This window comes from Stenella coeruleoalba (genome assembly GCF_951394435.1).
Source record: "Stenella coeruleoalba genome assembly, chromosome: 2".
Lineage (NCBI taxonomy): Eukaryota > Metazoa > Chordata > Mammalia > Artiodactyla > Delphinidae > Stenella > Stenella coeruleoalba.
Window position 1 is genome coordinate 90,894,640 of NC_137147.1, and position 23,666 is coordinate 90,918,305.

Sequence of the window (23,666 nt, forward strand, 5' to 3'; positions counted from 1 at the left end):
CACTGAGTTGGATTATTCTTCTGTTAGCAGGGCAGTTAGCAAAGGGATCTATCCATTGTCTTCCATACCACGGGCAGGAAGTTCTATAGGATGGCAGAGCTGTTCCCTAAAACATCACTTAAAAAGATCAGAAATGAATTCTGATCATCCCCAGCTACCCTTCATTTAAAACATTCTGCCATCTTTAGTTGTGCAAGCTGTCTGGACATTATTAGTTCAGGTAGAGTCCAAGCCAACGATTTTAAAGGCTCCAAATGCCTCAAAAACGCTGATGAAACCATATCTTCCCTCTCACACCACTCTCAACCACCAGCTACTTGGGGGCTTTGTCCAATGTCCAAGTACCGTAGATGAACCTAAACCATCTCAGAGAGCACCACCCACAGGTCTTGAACTTCAGCCTCTACCCTAACCTGGCCCACAAGACCATACCACTATATTCCTCCCACCTCACTGCTAGCTTAAAGTCTACTAGGACCACAGCTTTTCCCTCTGATCTTGTTAACATCCTTTCTCCACATCTCATGATTTTTACTTGATTAAATCATTAGCAGCTCACACTATCATTGAAGACCTTTCCAGCTGGATACCCGGTTTTGCCATCCGGCAATATTTTCTTCCCCCAGTGGAGTGCAGTGTTGTTGGTTGCTTCAAGAACCAATCTGAGAGATGGTTCTATTCCCAACTTGATATGTAGACTCCTTCCCCACCCTGAGGCTCTCACTCCTCAGAGGCAGCCTGGAGGTCATCCTGATGGAGATGGAGACATCCGACATGTTCCCCAAAGTGCTGCCAGCTGAGCTCTCTACCTCTTGATATTCCTCCAGCTCAAGTGCTCCTGATATGTAGAACTAACCTACCCCTGCTTGGAGGACACACATTGAAAACCAAGCTGAGATCAAGTAAGAACATGCTACACCCATTGCAATAAGTTAATGAGTCCCAGCCCAAGGGGGAGTTTCTATCCCAACCTACAACTGTCTGTATTTAGTGCTAGACTATCTCTGTTTGGTTTCCACCAGAAGCAAATTCTGAGACAATAATTCAAATGTGAGTAGTTTATTTCAGAAGTAATTTCAGGAAACACTGGTAAGAGACTGGGAAAGTGAAAGAAAGCCTATAAAGTACATTATCAAGCCTATTCCTACTGTGGGCAACTAGGGCTCAATCCCACTAGGGAACTTCAGAAGACAGTGCATAACACACTTCGCAGTTATGCAAAAGGAGAGGCAAGGAAGCATGGGCACTTATCCAACACTCTCCGTTTGTCATTGGTTAAAAGGTGCTTCTAATTAAGCCCCTCAGCCTTCCAGCTTGTCCTACATGCTCCGTGGCCAGAAAAATGTTACAGAGCTCCCAGGCAGAGTCACTTGTGTCACCCATGAATGCCAAGGTATGTGCATGGGCACCAAAAGGGTCTGCTACCCTGCACTACTTGCCCTGTCCTGTTAATTGGTTCATGAGAGCCACGGTTAAATGTGAGGACTCTTAACAGGTAATGAATCTTGACCCCGCGGAAGTCTCTACTTGCAATCGATGAAAGAGAATGCGCTTATTCCACAATACTCTCCTTAAAACCTTGTCAAAACCAGAACACACTGTAAGAGGAGTGTATTTTCCCATCAGAAATGGGAAATGGAAAAGGAACCTAAGTTTTTGCCTTGGTGATGGTCAAGGTGTTGAGGGGCTATTTATATAGACATGAACTTCAACTTTTTTAACAACCAATGACTCACCTCCTTCCCAAGCCCTACATTTCCCCTAATTCACTGCTGAGCACCCTGCATTTCAAAACAAAAACCAATAGAACAAGCAAGCAAAGTCTCTGAATAATGAACAGAATGAACAAAGTGGTAAAATTCTGAAAGGGAAAATATGTTTGTGCTTCATGATAAATCATCCCCAATAAACTGCCATGATGACTCCTTCCATTTTCTTCTTGCAAAAGCAGGGGTCTCAAGTTGTAAAAAGTGTTTAATCAGATTCATATTTCAGTACCACAAGGAAGAATGCTTAGTTTTCTTGAGCCAAAAAATGTTCATTAAACAATCATTTCATTGAGCATCTTTTATGGTGTTTACACTGGAGATACAAAAATGAATAAGGTGACACCTACACAGAAGGAAGCCATAATCTTTATATTATTCACAGTAACTATTTCCCATAGGTAATTTCCCTATAAAAAGTGAAGAAGGGAAATGAGAGCCCAGATTGAGGAAAGCCATTCCAAGTATTTTGGGCAGAACAGAGAAGGCAGATGTTCTAGTGAAAAAAAATGTATTGCAGGCAAGAGAAAAGCCAAAAGCAAATTTAGGAGAAAATCGGGCATAACCACATAAAATAATATTATATATAATGACATGTTATACTCACTGGATCTGGAACCACAGGAAGGAGCTATCTGACCAGATGGGCAAGTGCACATATTTGGCCTAGAACAAAATCCATCCCCACAGGAATGCCGGCAAATGGCTGTGAACAAAACCAGAGGTCTGTTAGCACATGGCTTCAGAGCACGGTGATTTACAGGGCCCCAATCCTCCAGTGAGGAAACCTGGCCTATCAGGTTCCTTGTTAACTTTGCCATCATGACCTATGTGACCTTAGGCTTCAGATTTATTCATTTATAAAACAAATCTGTTGGACTAAATAAACTCTGGCTATAAGATTCGGCAACTCCCTTATCCGTATCAGTGGTTCTCCATCCTCTCTTTGCTTATTCCACAGCTCTCAATCTGTCAAAAACCCAAGATATCCTATAAAGGGAAAATAAAATAAACAAAAATCTTGTGTGTGTGTGTGTGTGTGTGTGTGTGTGTGTGTGTGTGTGTGTGTGTACACACACACACACGTTGTTTTTATGCTAACTTTAAGATGTAATAATATAAAAATTGTAGCAGTATTCTTGGGAGCCTATTTTATTATAAATGCTTAAAGTTTACTAATTTTTATAAAAATACTGTGCCCTGCTAAGACTACTTCCCTAGATAAGACCCTGCCAGTCGAGAACATATGATCTATGGAGGAACTTGTATCCTATATTTAGTCCTGTTGTGAGTTACATCCAAAGTCTGAGAGAAGACGTGTGAATCCACTTCAGTAGTACTGATCCTACAGTCAGGAAGCCATTCATCTTTTAGAGAATTATTAACATTTTCATGCCACCCAGAATCTAATATCATACTTGTACCAAATGCTCTGCTATTGGACTAAAGAATAAGTTCAAATGGTAAATGATTTATATTTAACAGAAGACCAAGATTTGGTCACTACTTTTTATACTCATAAGGCTTGATCCTTTCCTTCAAACTCCTGAACAAACTTGCAAGGGCAAATGAAATGTACAAGGCCAAAAATAATACCCTTGATAGACAGTGCATTGAAACATCAGAAGAGCCTAGGATGGAGGTTGAAAACTATTAAGAAATAAGCTGTCAAAGGATCCTACAAACATTTATTTAATACCTGAAGTCAGCATTTCTCAGAGATTCTATAGAACACTAGGGAAAGGGTTTTGTTGTCAAGTTCATTTAGAAAACTCCAAATACCATTATACCCCTCTCTTAGTGAGTCAGGTATGATCTTGAAGTAAACCACAATGTGCCAAATGAATAAATTGCTTTTAGTTAAAATCAAGAATTGGGAAAGGGATTAACTTTTTCAGGTCACCAAGAGAATGCTGGTTGAAATAATCTCTTCTTCTCCACAGACCACTCTTGGCCAAATAAGAAGGGGGGTGAAGTAATTCCTTAAGTGTCCTTTCAGCTCTCAATTTCCCATTATACAAATGGAGTTTTCTAAAAACAAAAATTATTTCACAGGTATGATAACTGTAAAAGTTCATGGAGGACAGATGCCATAACTAACTTGACTTAGTATCGCCATTAAATAGCACCTTGTCTTGCATGTAATTTGTCGCTCAACATTTGTGAGGTATGATGAGAATCTGGGGCTTTCCCACAGAAGCAGAGTCGGTAGAGGAATCTCTGGTACCATCTGAGTTCTTCCCCTAGTCTTTTCACTCATCCTCATATGATGCTCTATCTGCTTCCTCTCCCCTTTGTCTAAGAGTTAGGTCTGCTTTTAGCCTCGATCACCGAAATTCAACATACAAGGTTTGGGCGGGCTTGTGGGTGGCCAACACAGTTAGAAATTACAGTAAGGAAAGCAGCAATGATAAACTGTTTTTCAAAACTCCATCAAAGTGATTACATAGTCTATGCAGCCAGGCACAAGGTATGCCATGACATGAAACCTTGATCAAAGTATCCCTGTGGCTCTATTCCCTCTATCTCAGAAACATTCTAAAGGAAGTCATTGAGTTAAAGTATAACAGTGGTTTGACCAAGTTAATATATTTCCCAAGCTGGATTCAGAGAAAGTAGGAAAATCTTAGAGCTGGAAGGCTCTGCTATAGACATATTAATGGTATGCAGTTACAAAAGACCGAATACGAAGAATCACCATGCAACCAAAACAACAAAACAAGAACATGAAAAATGACAGACTATTTACTTACGGACAATACACTGATTTCCACCAGGTAAGGTCTTCCATCCAGGGCAACAGTAAGCATTGTAACGTGATCCACAGACATTAGGTCTGAAACAAAAACAAAAAAAATTCAATCACGAGAATTCCATACTTTAAAAAAAAAAAAGAATATATGACCAAATAAAAGGAAAAAATTCCTGAGTTATTAGAACAGTATGAATCTTTGCAGACAAGAAAAGTAAACTCATGGGACTCAATGCTGGCTTAGTAGTTTGGGACATTTTAACACAAGATACCAACACGGATATGCTTAATATCACCTATGCATACAGCACATCAGGAAAATAAAAACCACAGGAACAAAATGCAGTGCTTTCTATCACAATGCACAGATATAAAAAGTTATGGAGCCATATGAGACTAGTTTAAACAATAAATGTACCAATCTAGTTAAGAAAAGTCATCATAAAATCTACTGAATGTAAGGTTTTATATTTCTATTCATTGAAGTTGTGTATATTTTTTCCTATGGCCCAGCTACCCTGTAAAATGTGACCACATTCTTCCTTTCACCAGAATTACAGGAATGCACACCCTGACATTAGAAAAAAAAAAAAAGCCAAAACACGTAAATATTTCTTTAGCCAAAATTTGGAAACATAGTTGATACCAGCAGTTACAGGAAAATAAAGCCAATGTCACTCTGGCTTCCTTGTTTACAGTTCATCACATGTCTTGGAGCAAAGCCTCCATTCAGGATACATTCAGGATCCAAATGATCCTATTTAACAATTTAAGGGAGCAACTGGGTAAAGATCTAACAAATTTTACACTGGAAACTAAGGCAGAGGGTATAACACACAGAGACCCAAAAGAAACCATTCATTCATTTCATTTTGCCACGTCTGAGGGCCTAAACCTTGATGCCAGTTCCTCGAGTTCAGGGGCTGATAAGGCAGGTCAAAGGTTTTGCAATCAGTTTCACAAACTAGGAGCTATTCCAAGGCTTGCTGGTATAAATACTGTAGTCCCATAAGTATAAGCCTTTAAGAACAACTGCAGAGCTAAAATGCATACCTGTATATGCACAGAACCCTCCTGCATTTCCTCTGAACTCACTACTTTAACCAAATGCAGGATTGGGAAGTGAGGTAAAGTCTTTGCTCTGTCCTGTACTCTCTTTACAGCCCCAGAGAACCTGGAATACTCTGCAGGGAAAAATGTACACTTCAGACCAACTGATGCTGAGGTCAGAAAAAGAAATAGGAAGAAGGATGGAGGAGCCAGGGAGAGGGTCCCAAATCCATACCCAAAAGCCCACGGCTTCTCCAAGGCTAGACAGAAAATGATTGGATAGAGGCTTAATATGTGCATGACGTTAGGACCTCTCTGAGCCTTATTTTATTTCTCTACAACTGGGATAATGAAATGTCTGCCTTGTCCACATTGTGTGTGTGTGTGTGTGTGTGTGTGTGTGTGTGTGTGTGTGTGTATCAGATGAAATAATGAACATGAAAAGCTTACATATGAAAAGGACAATGAAAACACACAGCAGCATTGTGGTGGAATCATCTTCTGACCTAAATTAGCTACTCAGCGAAAGGAACCATAAGAGATTAAGGAAGAGAGAAAGACTTTATTAGGAATTCTAAGCCAAAGGCTCTCAATTCTTTTTCCCTCCTGTGACAAAGTAGTGCCCCAAGCTTCAGTTCAGAGTGCCCAGAACTTCCTAGGGCTACTCAGAATCTTAGAAAGGGGAGTGAGAGGAAAAGATAGGGTAGAAGGCTGAGGCAGGAGGACACCCAAGCTTCGTAAAAGTTCCCTCAATCTAAAATGACAATCCAGGCCAAAGTCAACCACCTCAAACCTTCCCCACCAACAGCCCATTACAACTCCACTGGATTCAGTCCAACCCCAAATCAAACCCTGGAATAACTTCAGAGGATCCCTAAGCCTTTGTAGGGTGTCTGCTGTTGGAGTAACTATGTTTTTCAGACAAAAATCAGGATATACTGTCTGACAAGGAGTGTATTTATGGAGTAACAACACATATAACAGGGTAAAAAAGCTAAGAAAAAAAGAGTCCAGGATCAGTCCTAACAGTCCTGCAAAGCAAGATATTCAAAATATTTTCCAAGGTACATGAAAAATCACAATAATATAGACATTCTTTACTGTTTCCTCAAACTTTAGAATCAACCTACAGACAAAACATGAAAGATGTTACAATTTACAATGGTTACAAAACAAAACGTAAATATTTTAAACCTTTGTGTATCATAAATCAAGAAACGAGTTGGAAAGAAAGGTGTGGAGAGAAATAAAGCAATTGATCCAAGAAATAGAGGTTTAGATATATAATGTTTATAAGTACCAAATGATTATAGAATGGCTAAAAGTCATTCTATAATTATTTTAAAAATATGAAGAAGAAGAGAGAGTAAAAGGTATAGATCTAAGTGAGCTATGTCCCCATCTTTCATGGCAAGAAGCCAATAGGTACTATTTAAATCTAGACATAGAAGCACAAACACGGAACATGGTGTCATGGGGATAAATGTGAGAAGAACTAAAAACAGAAATGGTTAAAACTGGTTGCCTTAAGAGATGAGGATCTGGGGAAGTAGAGAGTTCTTTTGCTTTCTCAATTAATGCCCATCTACAACTGTTAATTTCTTAAACATGTGCTGTTATACTTTGATCATCATCCTTTATTTATTTATTTTTCTTTAATTTTATTTTACCAATTTTTTTATACGGGAGATCCTTATTAGTCATCAATTTTATACATATCAGTGTATACATGTCAATCCCAATCGCCCAATGCAGCACACCACCATCCCCACCCCACCGCGGTTTTCCCCCCTTGGTGTCCATACTTTTGTTCCCTACATCTGTGTCTCAATTTCTGCCCTGCAAACCGGTTCATCTGTACCATTTTTCTAGGTTCCACATGTATGTGTTAATATATGATATTCGTTTTTCTCTTTCTGACTTAACTTCACTCTGTATGACAGTCTCTAGATCCATCCACGTCTCTACAAATTACCAGATTTCATTCTTTTTTATGGCTGAGTAATATTCCATAGTATATATGTACCACATCTTCTTTATCCATTCGTCTGTCGGTAGCATTTAGGTAGCTTCCATGTCCTAGCTATTGTAAATAGTACTGCAATGAACATTCCGGTGGATGTGTCTTTTTGAACTATGGTTTTCTCTGGGTATATGCGAAGTACTGGGATTGCTGGGTAATATGCTAATTCTATTTTTAGTTTTTAATGGAACCTCCACACTGTTCTCCATAGTGGCTGTATCAATTTACATTCCCACCAACAGTGCAAGATGGTTCCCTTTTCTCCACACCCTCTCCAACATTTGTTGTTTTATAGATTTTCTGATGATGCCCATTCGGACTGGTATGAGGTGATACCTCATTGTAGTTTTGATTTGCATTTCTCTAATAATTAGTGATGTTGAGCAGCTTTTCATGTGCTTCTTGGCCATCTGTATCTCTTCTTTGGAGAAATGTCTATTTAGGTCTTCTGCCCAATTTTGGACAGGGTTGTTTGTTTTCTTAATACTGAGCTCCATGAGCTGTTTATATATTTTGGAGATTAATCCTTTGTCCGTTGATTCGTTTGCAAATATTTTCTCCCATTCTGAGTGTTGTCTTTTCATCTTGTTTATGGTTTCCTTTGCTGTGCAAGAGCTCTGAAGTTTCATTAGGTCCCAATTGTTTATTTTTGTTTTTATTTCCATTACTCTAGGAGGTGGATCAAAAAGGATCTTGTTGTGATTTATGTCAAAGAGCGTTCTTCCTATGTTTTCCTCTAAGAGTTTTACAGTGTCCGGTCTTACATTTATGTCTCGAATCCATCTTGAGTTTATTTTTGTGTATGGTGTTAGGGAGTGTTCTAATTTCATTCTTTTACATGTAGCTGTCCAGTGTTCCCAGCACCACTTATTGAAGAGACTGTCTTTTCTCCATTGTATATCCTTGCTTCCCTTGTCATAGATTAGTTGACTATAGGTCCGTGGGTTTATCTCTGGGCTTTCTATCTTGTTCCATTGATCTATGTTTCTGTTTTTGTGCCAGTACCATATTGTCTTGATTACTGTAGTTTTGTAGTATAGTCTGAAGTCAGGGAGTCTGATTCCTCCAGCTCCGTTTTTTTCCCTCAAGACTACTTTGGCTATTCAGGGTCTTTTGTGTCTCCATACAAATTTTAAGATTTTTTGTTTTAGTTCCGTACAAAATGCCATTGGTAATTTGATAGGGATTGTGTTGAATCTGTACGTTGCTTTGGGTAGTACAGTCATTTTCACAATCTTTATTCCTCCAATCGAAGAACATGGTATATCTCTCCATCTGTTGGTATCATCTTTAATTTCTTTCATCAGTGTCTTATAGTTTTCTGCATAGAGGTCTTTTGTCTCCCTAGGTAGGTTTATTCCTAGGTATTTTATTCTTTTTGTTGCAATGGTAAGTAGGAGTGTTTCCTTAATTTCTCTTTCAGATTTTTCATCATTAGTGTATAGGAATGCAAGAGATTTCTGTGCATTAATTTTGTATCCTGTAACTTTACCAAATTCATAGATTAGCTCTAGTAGTTTTTTGGTGTCATCTTTAGGATTCTCTATGTATAGTATCATGTCACCTGCAAACAGTGACAGTTTTACTTATTTTCCAATTTGTATTCCCTTTGTTTCTTTTTCTTCTCTGATTGCCGTAGCTAGGACTTCCAAAACTATGCTGAATAATAGTGGTGAGAGTGGACATCCTTGTCTCGTTCCTGATCTTAGTGGAAATGCTTTCAGTTTTTCACCATTGAGAATGATGTTTGCTGTGGGTTTGTCGTATATGGCCTTCATTATGTTGAGGTAGGTTCCCTCTATGCTTTCTGGAGAGTTTTTATCATAAATGAGTGTTGAATTTTGTCAAAAGCTTTTTCTGCATCTGTTGGGATGATCATATGGTTTTTATTCTTCAATCTGTTAATATGGTTTATCACATTGATTGATTAACGTATATTGAAGAATCCTTGCATCCCTGGGATAAATCCCACTTGATCATGGTGTATGATCCTTTTAATGTGTTGTTGGATTCTGTTTGGTAGTATTTTGTTGAGGATTTTTGCATCTATATTCATCAGTGATATTTGTCTGTAAGTTTCTTTCTTTGTAATATCTTTGTCTGGTTTTGGTATCAGGGTGATGGTGGCCTCATAGAATGAGTTTGGGAGTGTTCCTTCCTCTGCAATTTTTTGGAAGTTTGAGAAGAGTGGGTGTTAGCTCTCCTCTAAATGTTTGATAGAATTCACCTGTGAAGCCAGCTGGTTCTGGACTTTTGTTTGTTGGAAGATTTTTAATCACAGTTTCAATTTCATTACTTGTGATTGGTCTGTTCATATTTTCTATTTCTTCCTGGTTCAGTCTTGGTAGGTTATACCTTTCTAAGAATCTGTCAATTTCTTCCAGGATGTCCATTTTATTGGCACAGAGTTGCTTGCAGTAGTCTCTTAGGATACTTGATATTTCTGCAGTGTCTGTTGTAACTTCTCCTTTTTCATTTCTAATTTTATTGATTTGAGTCCTCTCCCTCTTTTTGTTGATGAGTCTGGCTAATGGTTTATCAATTTTGTTTATCTTCTCAAAGAACCAGCTTTTAGTTTTATTGATCTTTGCTATTGTTTTCTTTGTTTCTATTTCATTTATTTCTGATCTGATCTTTATGATTTCTTTCCTTCTGCTAACTTTGGGTTTTGTTTGTTCTTCTTTCTCTAATTCCTTTAGGTGTAAGCTTAGATTGTTTATTTGAGATTTTTCTTGTTTCTTGTGGTAGGCTTGTATAGCTATAAACTTCCCTCTTAAAACTGCTTTTGCTGCATCCCATAGGTTTTGGATCATCATGTTTTCATTGTCATTTGTCTCTAGGTATCTTTTGATTTCCTCTTTGATTTCTTCAGTGATCTCTTGGTTATTTAGTAACGTATTGTTTAACCTCCATGTGTTTGTGTTTTTTACGTTTTTTTCCCCTGTAATTCATTTCTAATTTCATAGCATTGTGGTCAGAAAACATGCTTGATATGATTTCAATTTTCTTAAATATACTGTGGCTTGACTTGTGACCCAAGATATGATCTACCCTGGAGAATGTTCCATGCACACTTAAGAAGTGTAATCTGCTGTTTTGGGATGGAATGTCCTATAAATATCAATTAAATCTATCTGGTCTATTGTGTCATTTAAAGCTTCTGTTTCCTTATGTATTTTCATTTTGGATGATCTGTCCATTGGTGTAAGTGAGGTGTTAAAGTCCCCCACTATTATTGTGTTATTGTCGATTTCCTCTTTTATAGCTGTTAGCAGTTGCCTTATGTATTGAGGTACTCCTATGTTGGGTACATATATATTTATAATTGTTATATCTTCTTCTTGGATTGATCCCTTGATCATTATGTAGTGTCCTTCCTTGTCTCTTGTAACAGTCTTTATTTTAAAGTCTATTTTATCTGATATCAGTATTGCTACTCCAGCTTTCCTTTGATTTCCATTTTCATGGAATATCTTTTTCTATCCCCTCACTTTCAGTCCAAACGTGTCCCTAGGTCTGATGTGGGTCTCTTGTAGACAGCATATAGATGGGTCTTGTGTTTGTATCCACTCTGCAAGCCTGTGTCTTTTGGTTGGAGCATTTAATCCATTCATGTTTAAGGTAATTATCAATATGTATGTTCCAATGACCATTTTCTTAATTGTTTTGGGTTTATTTTTGTAGGTCCTTTTCTTCTCTTGTGTTTCCCACTTAGACAAGTTCCTTTAGCATTTGTTGTAGAGCTGATTTGGTGGTGCTGAATTCTCTTAGCTTTTGCTTGTCTGTAAAGCTTTTGATTTCTCCATCGAATATGAATGAGATCCTTGCCAGGTAGAGTAATCTTGGTTGTAGGTTCTTCCCTTTCATCATTTTAAGTATATCATGCCACTCCCTTCTGGTTTGTAGAGTTTCTGCTGAGAAATCAGCTGTTAACCTTATGGGAGTTCCCTTGTATGTTATTTGTCATTTTTCCCTTACTTCTTTCAATAATTTTTATTTGTCTTAAATTTTTGCCAGTTTGATTACTATGTGTCTCGGCATGTTTCTCCTTGGGTTTATCCTGTATGGGACTCTCTGCACTTCCTGGACTTTGGTGGCTATTTCCTTTCCCATGTTAGGGAAGTTTTTGACTATAATCTCTTCAAATATTTTCTTGGGTCCTTTCTCTCACTCTTCTCCTTCTGGGACCCCTATAACACACATGTTGTTGCATTTAATGTTGTCCCAGAGGTCTCTTGGGCTGTCTTCATTTCTTTTCATTCCTTTTTCTTTAGTTTGTTCCACAGCAGTGAATTCCACCATTCTGTCTTCCAGGTCACTTATCCATTTTTCTGCCTCAGTTATTCTGCTATTGATTCCTTGTAGTGTAGTTTTCATTTCAGTTATTGTATTGTTCATCTCTGTTTGTTTGTTCTTTAATTCTTCTAGGTCTCTGTTAAACATTTCTTGCATTTTCTCGATCTTCGCCTCCATTCTTTTTCCAAGGTCCTGGATCATCTTCACTATCATTATTCTGAATTATTTTTCTGGAAGGTTGCCTATCTCCACTTCATTTAGTTGTTTTTCTGGGGTTTTATCTTGTTCCTTCATCTGGTACATAGCCCTCTGCCTTTTGTCTATCTTTCTGTGAATGTGGTTTTTGTTCCACAGGCTGCAGGACTGTAGTTTTTCTTGCTTCTGTTGTCTGCCCTCTGGTGGATGAGGCCATCTAAGAGGCTTGTGCAAGTTTCCTGATGGGAGGGACTGGTGGTGGGTACAGCTGACTGTTGCTCTGGTGAGCAGAGCTCAGTAAAACTTTAATCTGCTTGACTGCTGATGGGTGGGGCTGGGTTCCCTCCCTGTTGGTTGTTTGGCCTGTGGCAAGCCAACACTGGAGCCTACCTGGGCTCTTTGGTGGGGCTAATGGTGGACTCTGGGAGAGCTCACACCAAGGAGTGCTTCCCTGAACTTCTGCTGCCAGTGTCCCTGTCCCCAGGGTGAGCCACAGCCACCACCCGCCTCTGCAGGAGATCCTCCAACACTAGTATGTAGGTCTGGTTCAGTCTTCCTGGGGTCACTGCTCCCTCCCCCGGGTCCCGAAGCGCACACTACCTTGTGTGTGCCCTCCAAGATTGGAGTATCTGTTTCCCCCAGTCCTGTCGAAGTCCTGCAGTCAAATCCCACTAGCCTTCAAAGTCTGATTCTCTAGGAATTCCTCCTCCCATTGCCAGACCTCCAGGTTGGGAACCTGATGTGGGGCTCATAACCTTCACTCCAGTGGGTGGACTTCTGTGGTATAAGTGTTCTCCAGTCTGTGAGTCACCCACCCAGAAGTTATGGGATTTGCTTTTACTGTGATTGCAGCCCTCCTAGCATCTCATTGCGGCTTCTCCTTTGTCTTTGCATGTGGGGTGTCTTTCTAGGTGAGTTCCAGTGTCTTCCTGTCGATGATTGTCCAGCAGCTAGTTGTGATTCTGGTGGTCTCACAAGAGAGAGAGCACGTCCTTCTACTCCGCCATCTTGTTTCCTAATCCTCGCACCTTCTTTTCTAGGAAGATTTTCCAATCTTACCTTCACCTTTGGGAGCTCCTCTTCTGAGTTTCTAAAACACCCTCTATCATCACTTTTCATAGTACACTGTAATTTTTAGTTAACTTCCCTGTAGATTTTTAGTGCTTTGGGAGCAGGCATTTTATTTTTACATCTCTGTCTCCTGATACACAGTAGATTCTGGATTCATTCATTGAGTGAATCATCATCTTTTATTTAAAGTAACAATTTTACTTTAAAAGTATGAACTTCTTATCTCATAAACAGGTGCTTTCTGCTTCATTAGAATGAGGCATTCACAGCTCCCTTTCATTAGTTATCACATTTTCATTTCACTGAATTTCTTAAAATTCTATATAATGCTGAATTATGATTTATTTTGTTTGCATGCTCTGACTTTTTTGAGTTTAATAACTTTTCCCTTTTTAATAAGTAATATATATATATATATTTTTAATTAATTAGTTTTATTTTTGGCTGCATTGGGTCTTCGTTGCTGTGTGAGGGTTTTCTCCAGTTGCGGTGAGCGGGGGCTACTCTTCACTGCGGTGCACGGAGTTCTCTTTGAGGTGGCTTCTCCTGTTGCGGAGCACGGGCTTCTGACACAGGGGCTTCCGTAGTTGTGGCTCGCAGGCTCTAGAGTGCAGGCTCAGTAGTTGTGGCGCAAGGGCTTAGTTGCTCTGAGGCATGTGGAATCTTCCTGGACCAGGGCTCGATCCCCTGCATTGGCAGGTGGATTCTTGACCACTGCGCCACCAGGGAAAGCCTAATATATTATTTAATTTCAACCAACATCGTCAAATGACAATTGCTTTAATCTCGTTACCATTCATTCTTCAACAACACTAAATACTACTACGTCTTGTGGCTTAATGCAAAGTATTAGAAAGATGTAAGATTTCTCCTCTGCTGACTTTGGTTTTCAGAACTGCAAACTAACAGAACATGTTCAAAGAAGCTGGGTGGCATTTGTTCTACTTACACACAGAAAAAAACACCTTTAATTCTAGAAATAAATGAATGTCTTATTTAAGTTGGAAAGTTCTAAGATATGTAAAGTCTAAAGTAGACGAGTTGGATGATTTCCATTCTAAAAGATTTTACTCTAAAGTTTCAGCATGAAAATCATTAACAAAGAAGACAAATCATTAATGGAGTTACTTTTTTGTGTAAATCAAAGTGTAGCAATCATACCTCTGCTTCTTCCTTTTCACTTCATCCGCCATACCTACCAACCCACCACCAAAAAAGAGTCAGAGATAAAGCTCCATGCAAGTGGCAGTGGCATTCTTCAAATTAAAGGTAAAATTCAAAGGGAAAAGATATAGTAAGTGCTAAAGATACGCTATTTCATCTTCATAGAAACTCTTTGAGCTAAACCTTACTATTACCGTTTTAACAGTAAGGTTTAACAAACTAGCCAAGGTCCCATAGCTTGGAAGTAGAGAATGGAGTTTGAACTCATGAAGTCTTATTCTAGAGTACACTGTCTTAGTCCCTAGGTTAAGGCAAAGATGTATTTAGGGGAGATGATGATATTCGCCCAGTAGCATTCCTGGTGGCATAGATAACAAAAATCACAAAATGTCCATCAACTGACCAAAGATTAAGCATAAACGGTTTTTACCTGTATCTTAATAGTTTATGGGGGGAGGGCGAAAATATGTTTAGATTTCACTTTACTGCTATACGTTCCATTTTTTTCAATTACTAAGTCTTTGTCTGTAACTTTTCTTACCAGTTGCTTTGAATGTTGTGCTCTGTAATAAGCCAACTCCAATCACTCTGGGGGCTGGGTGAGCCTCAGCAGGCTGGATATTTGGATCCAGTTCAGACACAGCACTCAGAGATTGTGTGGGCTAGCTAAAACCCCTCTCAATGGAGCAAACAGCTGGGCTCTACCATGTATGACCACATCATTGCAAGAATTAGCCTCAGTGCAAGATGTCTGCAGTGTGTCCACATTCCTTAGCCAACCCACTTCTGCAAGTCTGGCCTGTCTTTCAGCAAGAGAGCCTTTCTGCTTCCTATCCCAAGTGCAAACTCCTTTTCAAACATGACCAGGGTAATAAAGACAAATTCAAGGAGCTCTTATTTCATATACATGAGTTTCTCAGCTTGTGAAGTGATAAAACCTTGGGCAAGGAGAATAACAAGCATTACGTAAAGGTTAATGAGATGGACCCTGCTCTGTGAGTTGCCTGCTTTTTTGACCTTTAGGCAGAAAAGTTATGATTTAGCCCTCTTGAGTATAAGCGTGGAGGGGTATCAAAAAGCATATGCCTCCCACATAATGATGGGTGCCCAAATGCCCATGTAACATGTCTCAAGGTAAACATCCTAATATCCCACTGTTCCAGAGTTTAAAAATGATCATAACTTTCACTGTCAAAAATGAGATACATAATGAAAAAACTATAAAACACAAATGAGCTACATATATTGTGAACCACACATAGTTATTTTATTAGTTCTTTGACAAATTTTATCAAGGTAAAAAGAAAAACCATGAGTGCTATCTGATAAAGGGATCCACTGCTTCAATAAACTTTGCAAACACTACCCCCTTATTTTATTTCCTGTATTCTGGCCCTCTTCACAGCCGAAGGCAGAGGTCACATCTCCCAGCAGTGATCTGAATATCACATGTGACTGTTCCAGCCCATCTGCCCGTCACAACAAGTCAAGTAATGAAACTTCAAACCCCGGTAGTGAAGACAGCTTCCAGGGCCTCCTCAAGCTTCAGCCGGGCTCTCCAGACCCAGGGACTCATTTGTGGATTGTCTGAGTCAACACTGGCTGGGACACAGACAATCCTGGTTTTCTCCTTTGAAGACTCAAGCCAGCCAGCCAACCTCTCTAACCTACCTCATGTAGTTTTTCTTAATTAAAATGATCTCAAAAGGAACAAGAAGAAGAACCATTCGTATTGTGGTTTGCAGGAGCTTTACCCCCTTCTTGCTCTCTCCCATCTCTGGTAGATTGGTGACTCCATTATCCTTTCCTCCAAAGTCAATGTCTGCTCTCAAGACTTCCTTCCCTCCCTCCCTCCTCTTCTCTTCCCTCCTTCCTTCCCTTTCTTCCTCCCCCTCTCTTCCTCTCTTCAGTTCCTACCATCAGGACATCTAGAATCAAATGTTCTGTGACTACCTCAAACTCAAGGTATCCAAGATCACATAACTCATCTTCCTGTGTAGTCAGTAAGTTCACTGCTGAGCACACAACAGGGCACATGAATAATCATCTTGTCCACCAACACAAAGCCACTCAACAATATTTAGTGAGAATCTATTATGTGTTAGGCAGTGTGTTAGATAAATAAAAGTGACTAAGACAAGTATATCTAACACCCAGACCTAACACTTGGTTTCTAATACCATTCTCCAATAAAAGGAACCAGGGCTCCTGGGAAACATGGCTGACTCCAGGACTGGGCAAGAAATGTACAAGGTGAGTGTGGAGCATCTTGTGGTGACAGAAAGTAAAGAAAGTAAGAAAGTGCCAAACAAAGAAACAAATACCCACAATGATGGGGACATGTCAGGGATATAGGAGCCAAACCAAGAGCTCCCAGTGGCCAAAGCTAGAACCATTCAAGTAACAAATTAACAAAAGTAGTATTGGATTATAATCCGAAGTATAAAATAAATGTCCATGAGTCCAGACTGATAAATAAATAATTGAATAAATAAATAAATGGTAGAAAAGAGAGAAATCTCTTGTGCTGGCAAATTCCAAATGATTAGATACTCTGCCTTCAAGAAGGTGATGCATAACTCCCTACGCCTTAAGTGTGAGCTGTGCATAGTGACTTCCTTCCAAAAGAATCCCAATTAAGGGATAATCTACAAAATTCCTGACCAACAGTCCTCAAAACTGTCAAGGTCATCACAAATAGGGTAAGTCTGAGAAACTGGCACAGCCTAAGAAGATATGATAACTAAATGTAATGTGGTATCCTGGATGGGATCCTGAACATAAAAAAGGACATTCAGTTAAAAAATCAGTTAAGCTGAATAAAGAATGGACTTTAGTTAACAAAAATATATCAATATTGGTTCATTAACTCTAATAAATGTATCAAACTAGTATAAGAGGCTAACAGCAGAGGAATTTGTGTCCAGGATATATGGGAACTCTCTGTATTATCCTCGTGATTTTTCTGTAAATCTAAAACTGTTCTAAAATTAAAAGTTTACTAAAAAGTAAAATAACAATAATATTTTTACCATGCAATTATAAACAAACTGTTACATTCCCCCCAAATTGACTAAGACATAGTCTTTGCTCTCAAAAGAAGATGGACCCGTACGCAAAGCCTGTCAACATGACAGGTAAAACACTGACATCAAGGTCTGCCTGGGGAGCTAACAGAGCACAGAACAAGGGTGTTTAGCCTCATCATCCAGGGTAAGCATGGAAGGGGACTCTCTGAATCATAACTTGATGCTTCCCAGTTGCTAAGAGGGGTCACTAGTTTTATTTCATCCCACTGCTGGGATGAAATACTCTTAAATTCCCTGACTCCATAAGTAAATCCCTTGTCCAAATCCTGGTGTTTCACTGTTGGACTAATACTACATTCTGCTTTTCCTGGCTTCCTAGTTCCTCTCTACTCCGTTAGGACAATGGAGCTAAGCATGTTTTCATGTTCACCATGCTTAATTCTGTTCTCCTCTCATCCAGAGATGGATCTTTACCCTCTGTAAAATGTGAAACATCTCACTATTAGCTTCAGATCCCCACCAGGTAGGCCTGTCTTACCTGCCCACTCTCATCACCATCAACTTCCACCCTCCTGCCCTGCTTCTTCTCTTCACCGACTCAGTGGTCTGTCAGGCACAAGCCCCCTCCTCCAACACACACACACTAAATCTAAACTCTTCTTCCATCTTTACACTAGCTCTTCTATCTTTCCCGTTTAATGTATAATTCCATCCCCCCTCCCCCCGCAGAGTGTTAATCCCTCCTCCCTGATTAATCCCACCATGTTTCAACCTACCAACACAATTCCAGACACACGTCTCATAAACCTACACATGCTATATTACAATTATATACTTTAAATAATTTTATGTCTAGAGTCTCATCTGTGAAACCTGCCCCCAGCCCCTCTGATCCCAGTCTAACAGTTTTTCAAGCAGAGAAACCATGCTTGTTATGCCTAGAATATCTTGGAGTCCATTTAGAAGCACACAAGATAACACTGACTAAATGCCTTAGTAAGTACAAAGCACAATTAACAAAGATGAACTTTGGTGTCATAAGTAGGCCATCTGTAAATGCCACCAACATGGAGAACTAATAGAACTATTTGTTATAAGCGAAACTATTTAAGGGAAGAATATTTCCTGCTTATTTGAAAGGTTATAGACAGTTAAATAGTAATGCATAATGGTTTCATGCCTTGATTATTTTGCTGATCTTCTGATCATTAATTTATTCTAAACAGTGAAGTTATCAATGTTTATAACTCAGGGATCAATATATTTCCTTCGAGAAAATACAAAACCAATGTAGAGAAAACATTCATATATAAATATCTGATTCTACTTATTTATTTAGCAAAAGAAAATCAAAAATCCCGAAGGCAACTCAACTCAACAAAAGTTTTAAGTGTATTTTCTTAGGGCAGGTTGTTACGACTGATCAAAGTCATCGATGGAGCCAGAGAATGTGATGTGTGGCCAATTCCAAAAGACAGCCATCACAAAGCTCACCAGGCAGCCTTGAGAGGTTCCTCCAGATGTGCTGCTTGAACGGAGGCTTTTCCCACGGTGATCAGGGTAACTCAGCCCCGGACAGCACAGAGAGGGTGTGGCCTCCACAGTTTCATTTGTTATATACCCTAAGTTGTGTTTTTGTGGGAATTTTGTGTTGATCAGAAGAAACAGCTCAAGAACTTAAGAGTCAAAGAATTTAGGTCACCATATCGGGGACACACACACACACACACACACACACCCTCAGCCTTTCTTAGCTAAGGAAACAGAGAGCTGCCAAGGCAGTTCCCCAAATTCGGGAGGTCATTTTGGAGTGGCGGCCAACTTAAATCCGGTTGGAATCTTTTATAGGTGACTGGAACATGCGCATGTGTGTGCTTTTCTTTGAAATAAAAAAGGAAGAATTTAAGGCCACAGGGTGCACTGGAACAGGAAACTAGAGATTGAACCGTGAAGACCAGAAGCACATGGATGCGTGCAGCAAGTCCTAATTCCACTGATACATGGGGCACTTTCCGCCTCTGGTACTGTGGATTGCACAATACTGAGAACACAAAAGTCTGCACAGACTACTAAATAACCTGTGCGGCCTCGTAAGCTTCTAAAGGCAATGGTTTGACTAACTTGCTGTCGTAGTAAACTTGCACTAGACCTACTTCTCTCTAAAGCAAGGGATCTTTGTCTGGCCCTCTGGCATCACACCCCTCGTTGGGTGTACAAAAGGGACTGCCATCTAAACATGGGGAGAGGTGTTATTTGTTTATGAAGTTGAAACTTTACTATTTGATTCTATAAGGATGAGGAGGGATTTCCTCAAGACAGATAAAAAAAAAAAAAAGTGTGTCTCAAAATTGCATCTCTCCAGCCTCTACGAGGATTTAACCAGTGGTATCACATAAACACGTGATGCCTCTAAGGAACTGCTTCCCAGAACTCTGCAATCCCTTCGATTTACCTATGAGTTCAAGACCAGCAATGATATTGTCTTAGACTGGGATATTTGCTCCATTTACTCAAGTCAAAGCTATACTGTACTTTTGTAAAGGGTGGGCAAAATTCTAGAGATGATTGAAATACAAACAAGTAAAGTAAGCAGGTGATCCAGAACAGGCAGGCCCAGGATGGTGTCTATGGAATTCGCTGCTCCCAAGTTCCAACTGGTCCCTTTCCACCTCTTTACCACCCACAGAAGAAACAGGGAATTGAAACCATGACTCTCACCACTTCCCAGAAGTTCTCAGACCAAGAGCTCTGTCCAGGGAGATAATATCTTCTGAATGTACTGGCAGCGCCAGTAAGAGACAGGAAAACGGGCCAATGGGGTCAGGCTTAGGCGAAAGAATGGCATACTTCAGGAGTCGGGAGTGCAGGGTGATTCAAAACTCCAGTTCCAAGTACTGGCAGCTCCCAACTGACAAACAGGTAGGGCTCCAAAATGTCACTTCTATACTGGTATTTAGAACTTGGAATGGCTTTTCCAATAGAAACAATGTTAATAGGTGGTGGTTTGGTCCCCAGTCTAGCCAAATAGCAGCCTCTCAGCTACATTATCAGCTAAATAGGCTATTGTAGGCTGGTCTGGGAACCCGACCACAGACTTAAAATGCTGTTTTTATGGGAAAACACATTCCACGGCAGGCAACCAGAGGAAAAATTGGCCACTCAAACCCATGGTCCCTGCAGCTACAGCAAGCTGCCCGGTGAGCTGTGAGAATCAACCACCTTCAACTCAGGCCACTCCACACAGTCCTTAGAGGGCAGCCAGAATGGAAGCCTTCCCAGCCCCAGGCCCAGTGCCATCCCCCACCCCCAGCAGGAGCCCATTAGGGCCAATATGGGATAGCCCTAAGTCTATAAGTCAGGAACTTAAAAAACGGGGAGTAATTGGATATTCTAATCTTCAACGTACCTGAATTATTTTACAAACCAGAAGATCCTACCTCACCAGGAACTATGATATAAAATCAGGACCCAGGACTAGTTCACAGACCAAAGGGTTCAATGAGCCATTTCCAAAAAGAGTAGCTTCCAAATGAAGCAAGGGAGCAGATCAGTTTTGAACTGTATTTAGTGGCTTCCCTCTTGTATTCAAGTTATGTGAGCGTTTCAGATCCCCTGGAACTGAGTAATTACCCTCTCTTTTAGAATGTGAGCTCTTTAAAGACAGAAAGTTCAGATTTATCTTTACAAGCCCAGCGCCTCACACAATACCTGCATCTTAAATGGTAAATGAAGGTTTAGGATTTCAAATGTACTTCCAATTAAGACAACCTAAGTTAGACAGAATTCTGTCAGAGTGGTGAGGATTTCATTTAACAAAAAGATAAATATGTTTATAAGAAATTAAATAATAAAATAAAGGGATGAAAAAGATAATTTCTAATAAGAAATCAATGTCATTTCATCCACGTTTTTAAGTTTAAAAAATTAAAATGAAAAATCAAATACATAACAAAAGACACACATAAATGGAATTCATGGGTTATGACAGTAAAATTTTTCCATGTTTCTGATGGATCATTTAGAAATATTTTACAGTTTCAAAGCTTTGGAGATCTTGTATCTCAAACTCTTATTTCACAAGTGTCAACCGGCAATGGGTCTTTTAAAAACATTTCTCTAGGAAACCTTATCATCAGAACAGAGGCAACATTGTTGCTAAGGAACAACAAAAAAAAAAGGACAATAAATCATTGATAGAGTTTAAGTTTCTAAAAAGGCAGAGGAAGCTAGTTAATGGCATGCCATAGTTGAGATTATTTCATAGAAATTAACAATTCACAATATTAGGAATTAAGAACTTGACGAAGTTTTTTTTTTTTTAAGCTTTTCAATTGAGGTAAAGTTGTAAGCATTTATTTTTAAACTTTTGGATATTGGAACAATTTTAATAAAAACAGTCTAATTTAAATTTGAGGGAACCTGACTGAATCAGGAATTTATCTAGTCCATATGAAATCACCATGTAGAATAAAAATAATAATTAGCAATGTTTAGAGAGCTTTATAATTTACAAAATGATTGTGTGACTCTTCCCCAAAATCCTATCAAGAATATGCATTGCTGTGCTCATTTTCAGATGAGGAACCTAAGAGTCAGGGAAGTGAAGTAATTATTCAAAGGCTACACAATGGAAACATGTCATAAATCACTAATTAAAAACCAAAAGAATTTATTAATAAAACATTCCAAGGCTAGTACTAAAGATTTTTAGAGATTGGAAAAGATGTTTCCATAAATACCCCAAAGAGAATGTGTTCCTTTATATAAACTCATTTGTGCATAATTTTTTGTGCTCTGGTTTTCTTTTCTTAAGTCTGCAAAAACAAAAATTTTAAGCAGAACTCACAAAGTATATTGGAAAAGGAAAGCAATGGTAAAAGGAATACATTTTTTTTTTTTTTGCGGTACGCGGGCCTCTCACTGTTGTGGCCTCTCACTGTTGTGGCCTCTCCCGTTGCGGAGCACAGGTCCTGGACGCGCAGGCCCAGCAGTCATGGCTCACGGGCCCAGCCGCTCCGCGGCATGTGGGATCTTCCCGGACCGGGGCACAAACCCTGCATCGGCAGGTGGACTCTCAACCACTGTGCCACCAGGGAAGCCCAGGAATACATTTTTAGGAACATTCACTCCTACAGACTGGTACTTCTGTTTCTGAAAGTTTCTACATGGTGAATATCCTGCCCTGTTCCCTCTGGTAAAAAATATCTCTCAGCTCTTAACATGTGCAGTGTTTGGGGGAGTGGTGGATGGGGAGCAATGTAGAGATTCAAAATGTGGATAATTCAACACTTACTCATAGCTGCTACTGGAATGTGTTCTGTGTATACACTTGAACACAGCTACATCTTGTCTTTTGAAAAGTAGCTTCAAGCAAAACCATCAGGTCATGCAGGCACTATCTGACCTGGCTTAGGAAGACAATAAGCGGCACAAAGGCCAGGGTGACCCAGATGATGTTCTAAAAAACTCTCCAGATTCACGTCTCTATGACTTAATTCAGAGGCTGCTGGCACGCTGTCCATTACATGGAGAAAGTGGCAACTCTCATCCCAAACGCCAGCACAGCTCTTCCCTGAAATCCGATCCGAAAGATATCCCTCTCCGCCTGAGTGATGCCAGCAGTGTCTTCTCAATACCTTTTGGGCTCTGGAGAAGGTGTGACAGCATTGGTGTTTCATCATCAAGCAGAGTGGGTGCTAAATACTAGCCGACACTTGCACGTAGTAACAACCTCTGAGAAGGAGCTGCTGCTGGCACATCCATCCCATTCTACCTCCTAACATACCTAAACGGTTTCCAGATCTTCTCTACAGCAGCTCCCAAAGACAAAGCTTCTGTTTTAAAATCAGTTTCCCAGGGAGTTTGACACCAGGTAGCAGAAATATGTCAGGCCCCAAAGAATGGCATACATCTTTTACTGACATGAAACACACGGGAAGTGCAGCTTGTATGCTAGTGCGAGCACGCGCCCGTGCGCGCGCGCGCGCACACACACACCCTAGCCCCCACAAACACTCAGAGTGAAGCTACTGGAGCAGCTCTAATCCCTTTGTACCTTTCCCAAGGGGATCTGGGTATACCAGTGTTTTTCAGAATCTTTCATTTGAATCACTAAAGCTTATTAGTATTAGTTCCTATCTATTTTTGATTGTTTTTTTCCAGTTTTATTGAGATATAATTGACATATGGCACTGCATAAGCTTAAAGTATATAGTATAATTATCTGACTTACATATATTATAAAATGATTGCCACAATAAGTATAGTTAAAAGCTCCTATTTCTTAAATAAAAAGAGCATTCCTGAGAAAACAATGCTGA

The 23,666-nt window shown here is 39.6% G+C and overlaps 1 protein-coding gene across 2 annotated transcripts in view; it reads right to left on the reverse strand.

Moving 5' to 3' along the window:
- The window catches only part of FBN1 (fibrillin 1), a 253,699-nt gene that overhangs the window by 212,633 nt on the left and 17,400 nt on the right, over positions 1 to 23,666 (reverse strand). For both annotated transcript variants that reach the window (XM_079907012.1, XM_079907011.1), the window contains 2 exons: positions 4,520 to 4,602; positions 2,374 to 2,472 (listed from right to left, as the gene is read on the reverse strand). In XM_079907012.1, coding sequence (XP_079763138.1) covers positions 2,374 to 2,472; positions 4,520 to 4,602 — 182 coding nt within the window. The remainder of the gene's footprint in view (positions 1 to 2,373; positions 2,473 to 4,519; positions 4,603 to 23,666) is intronic.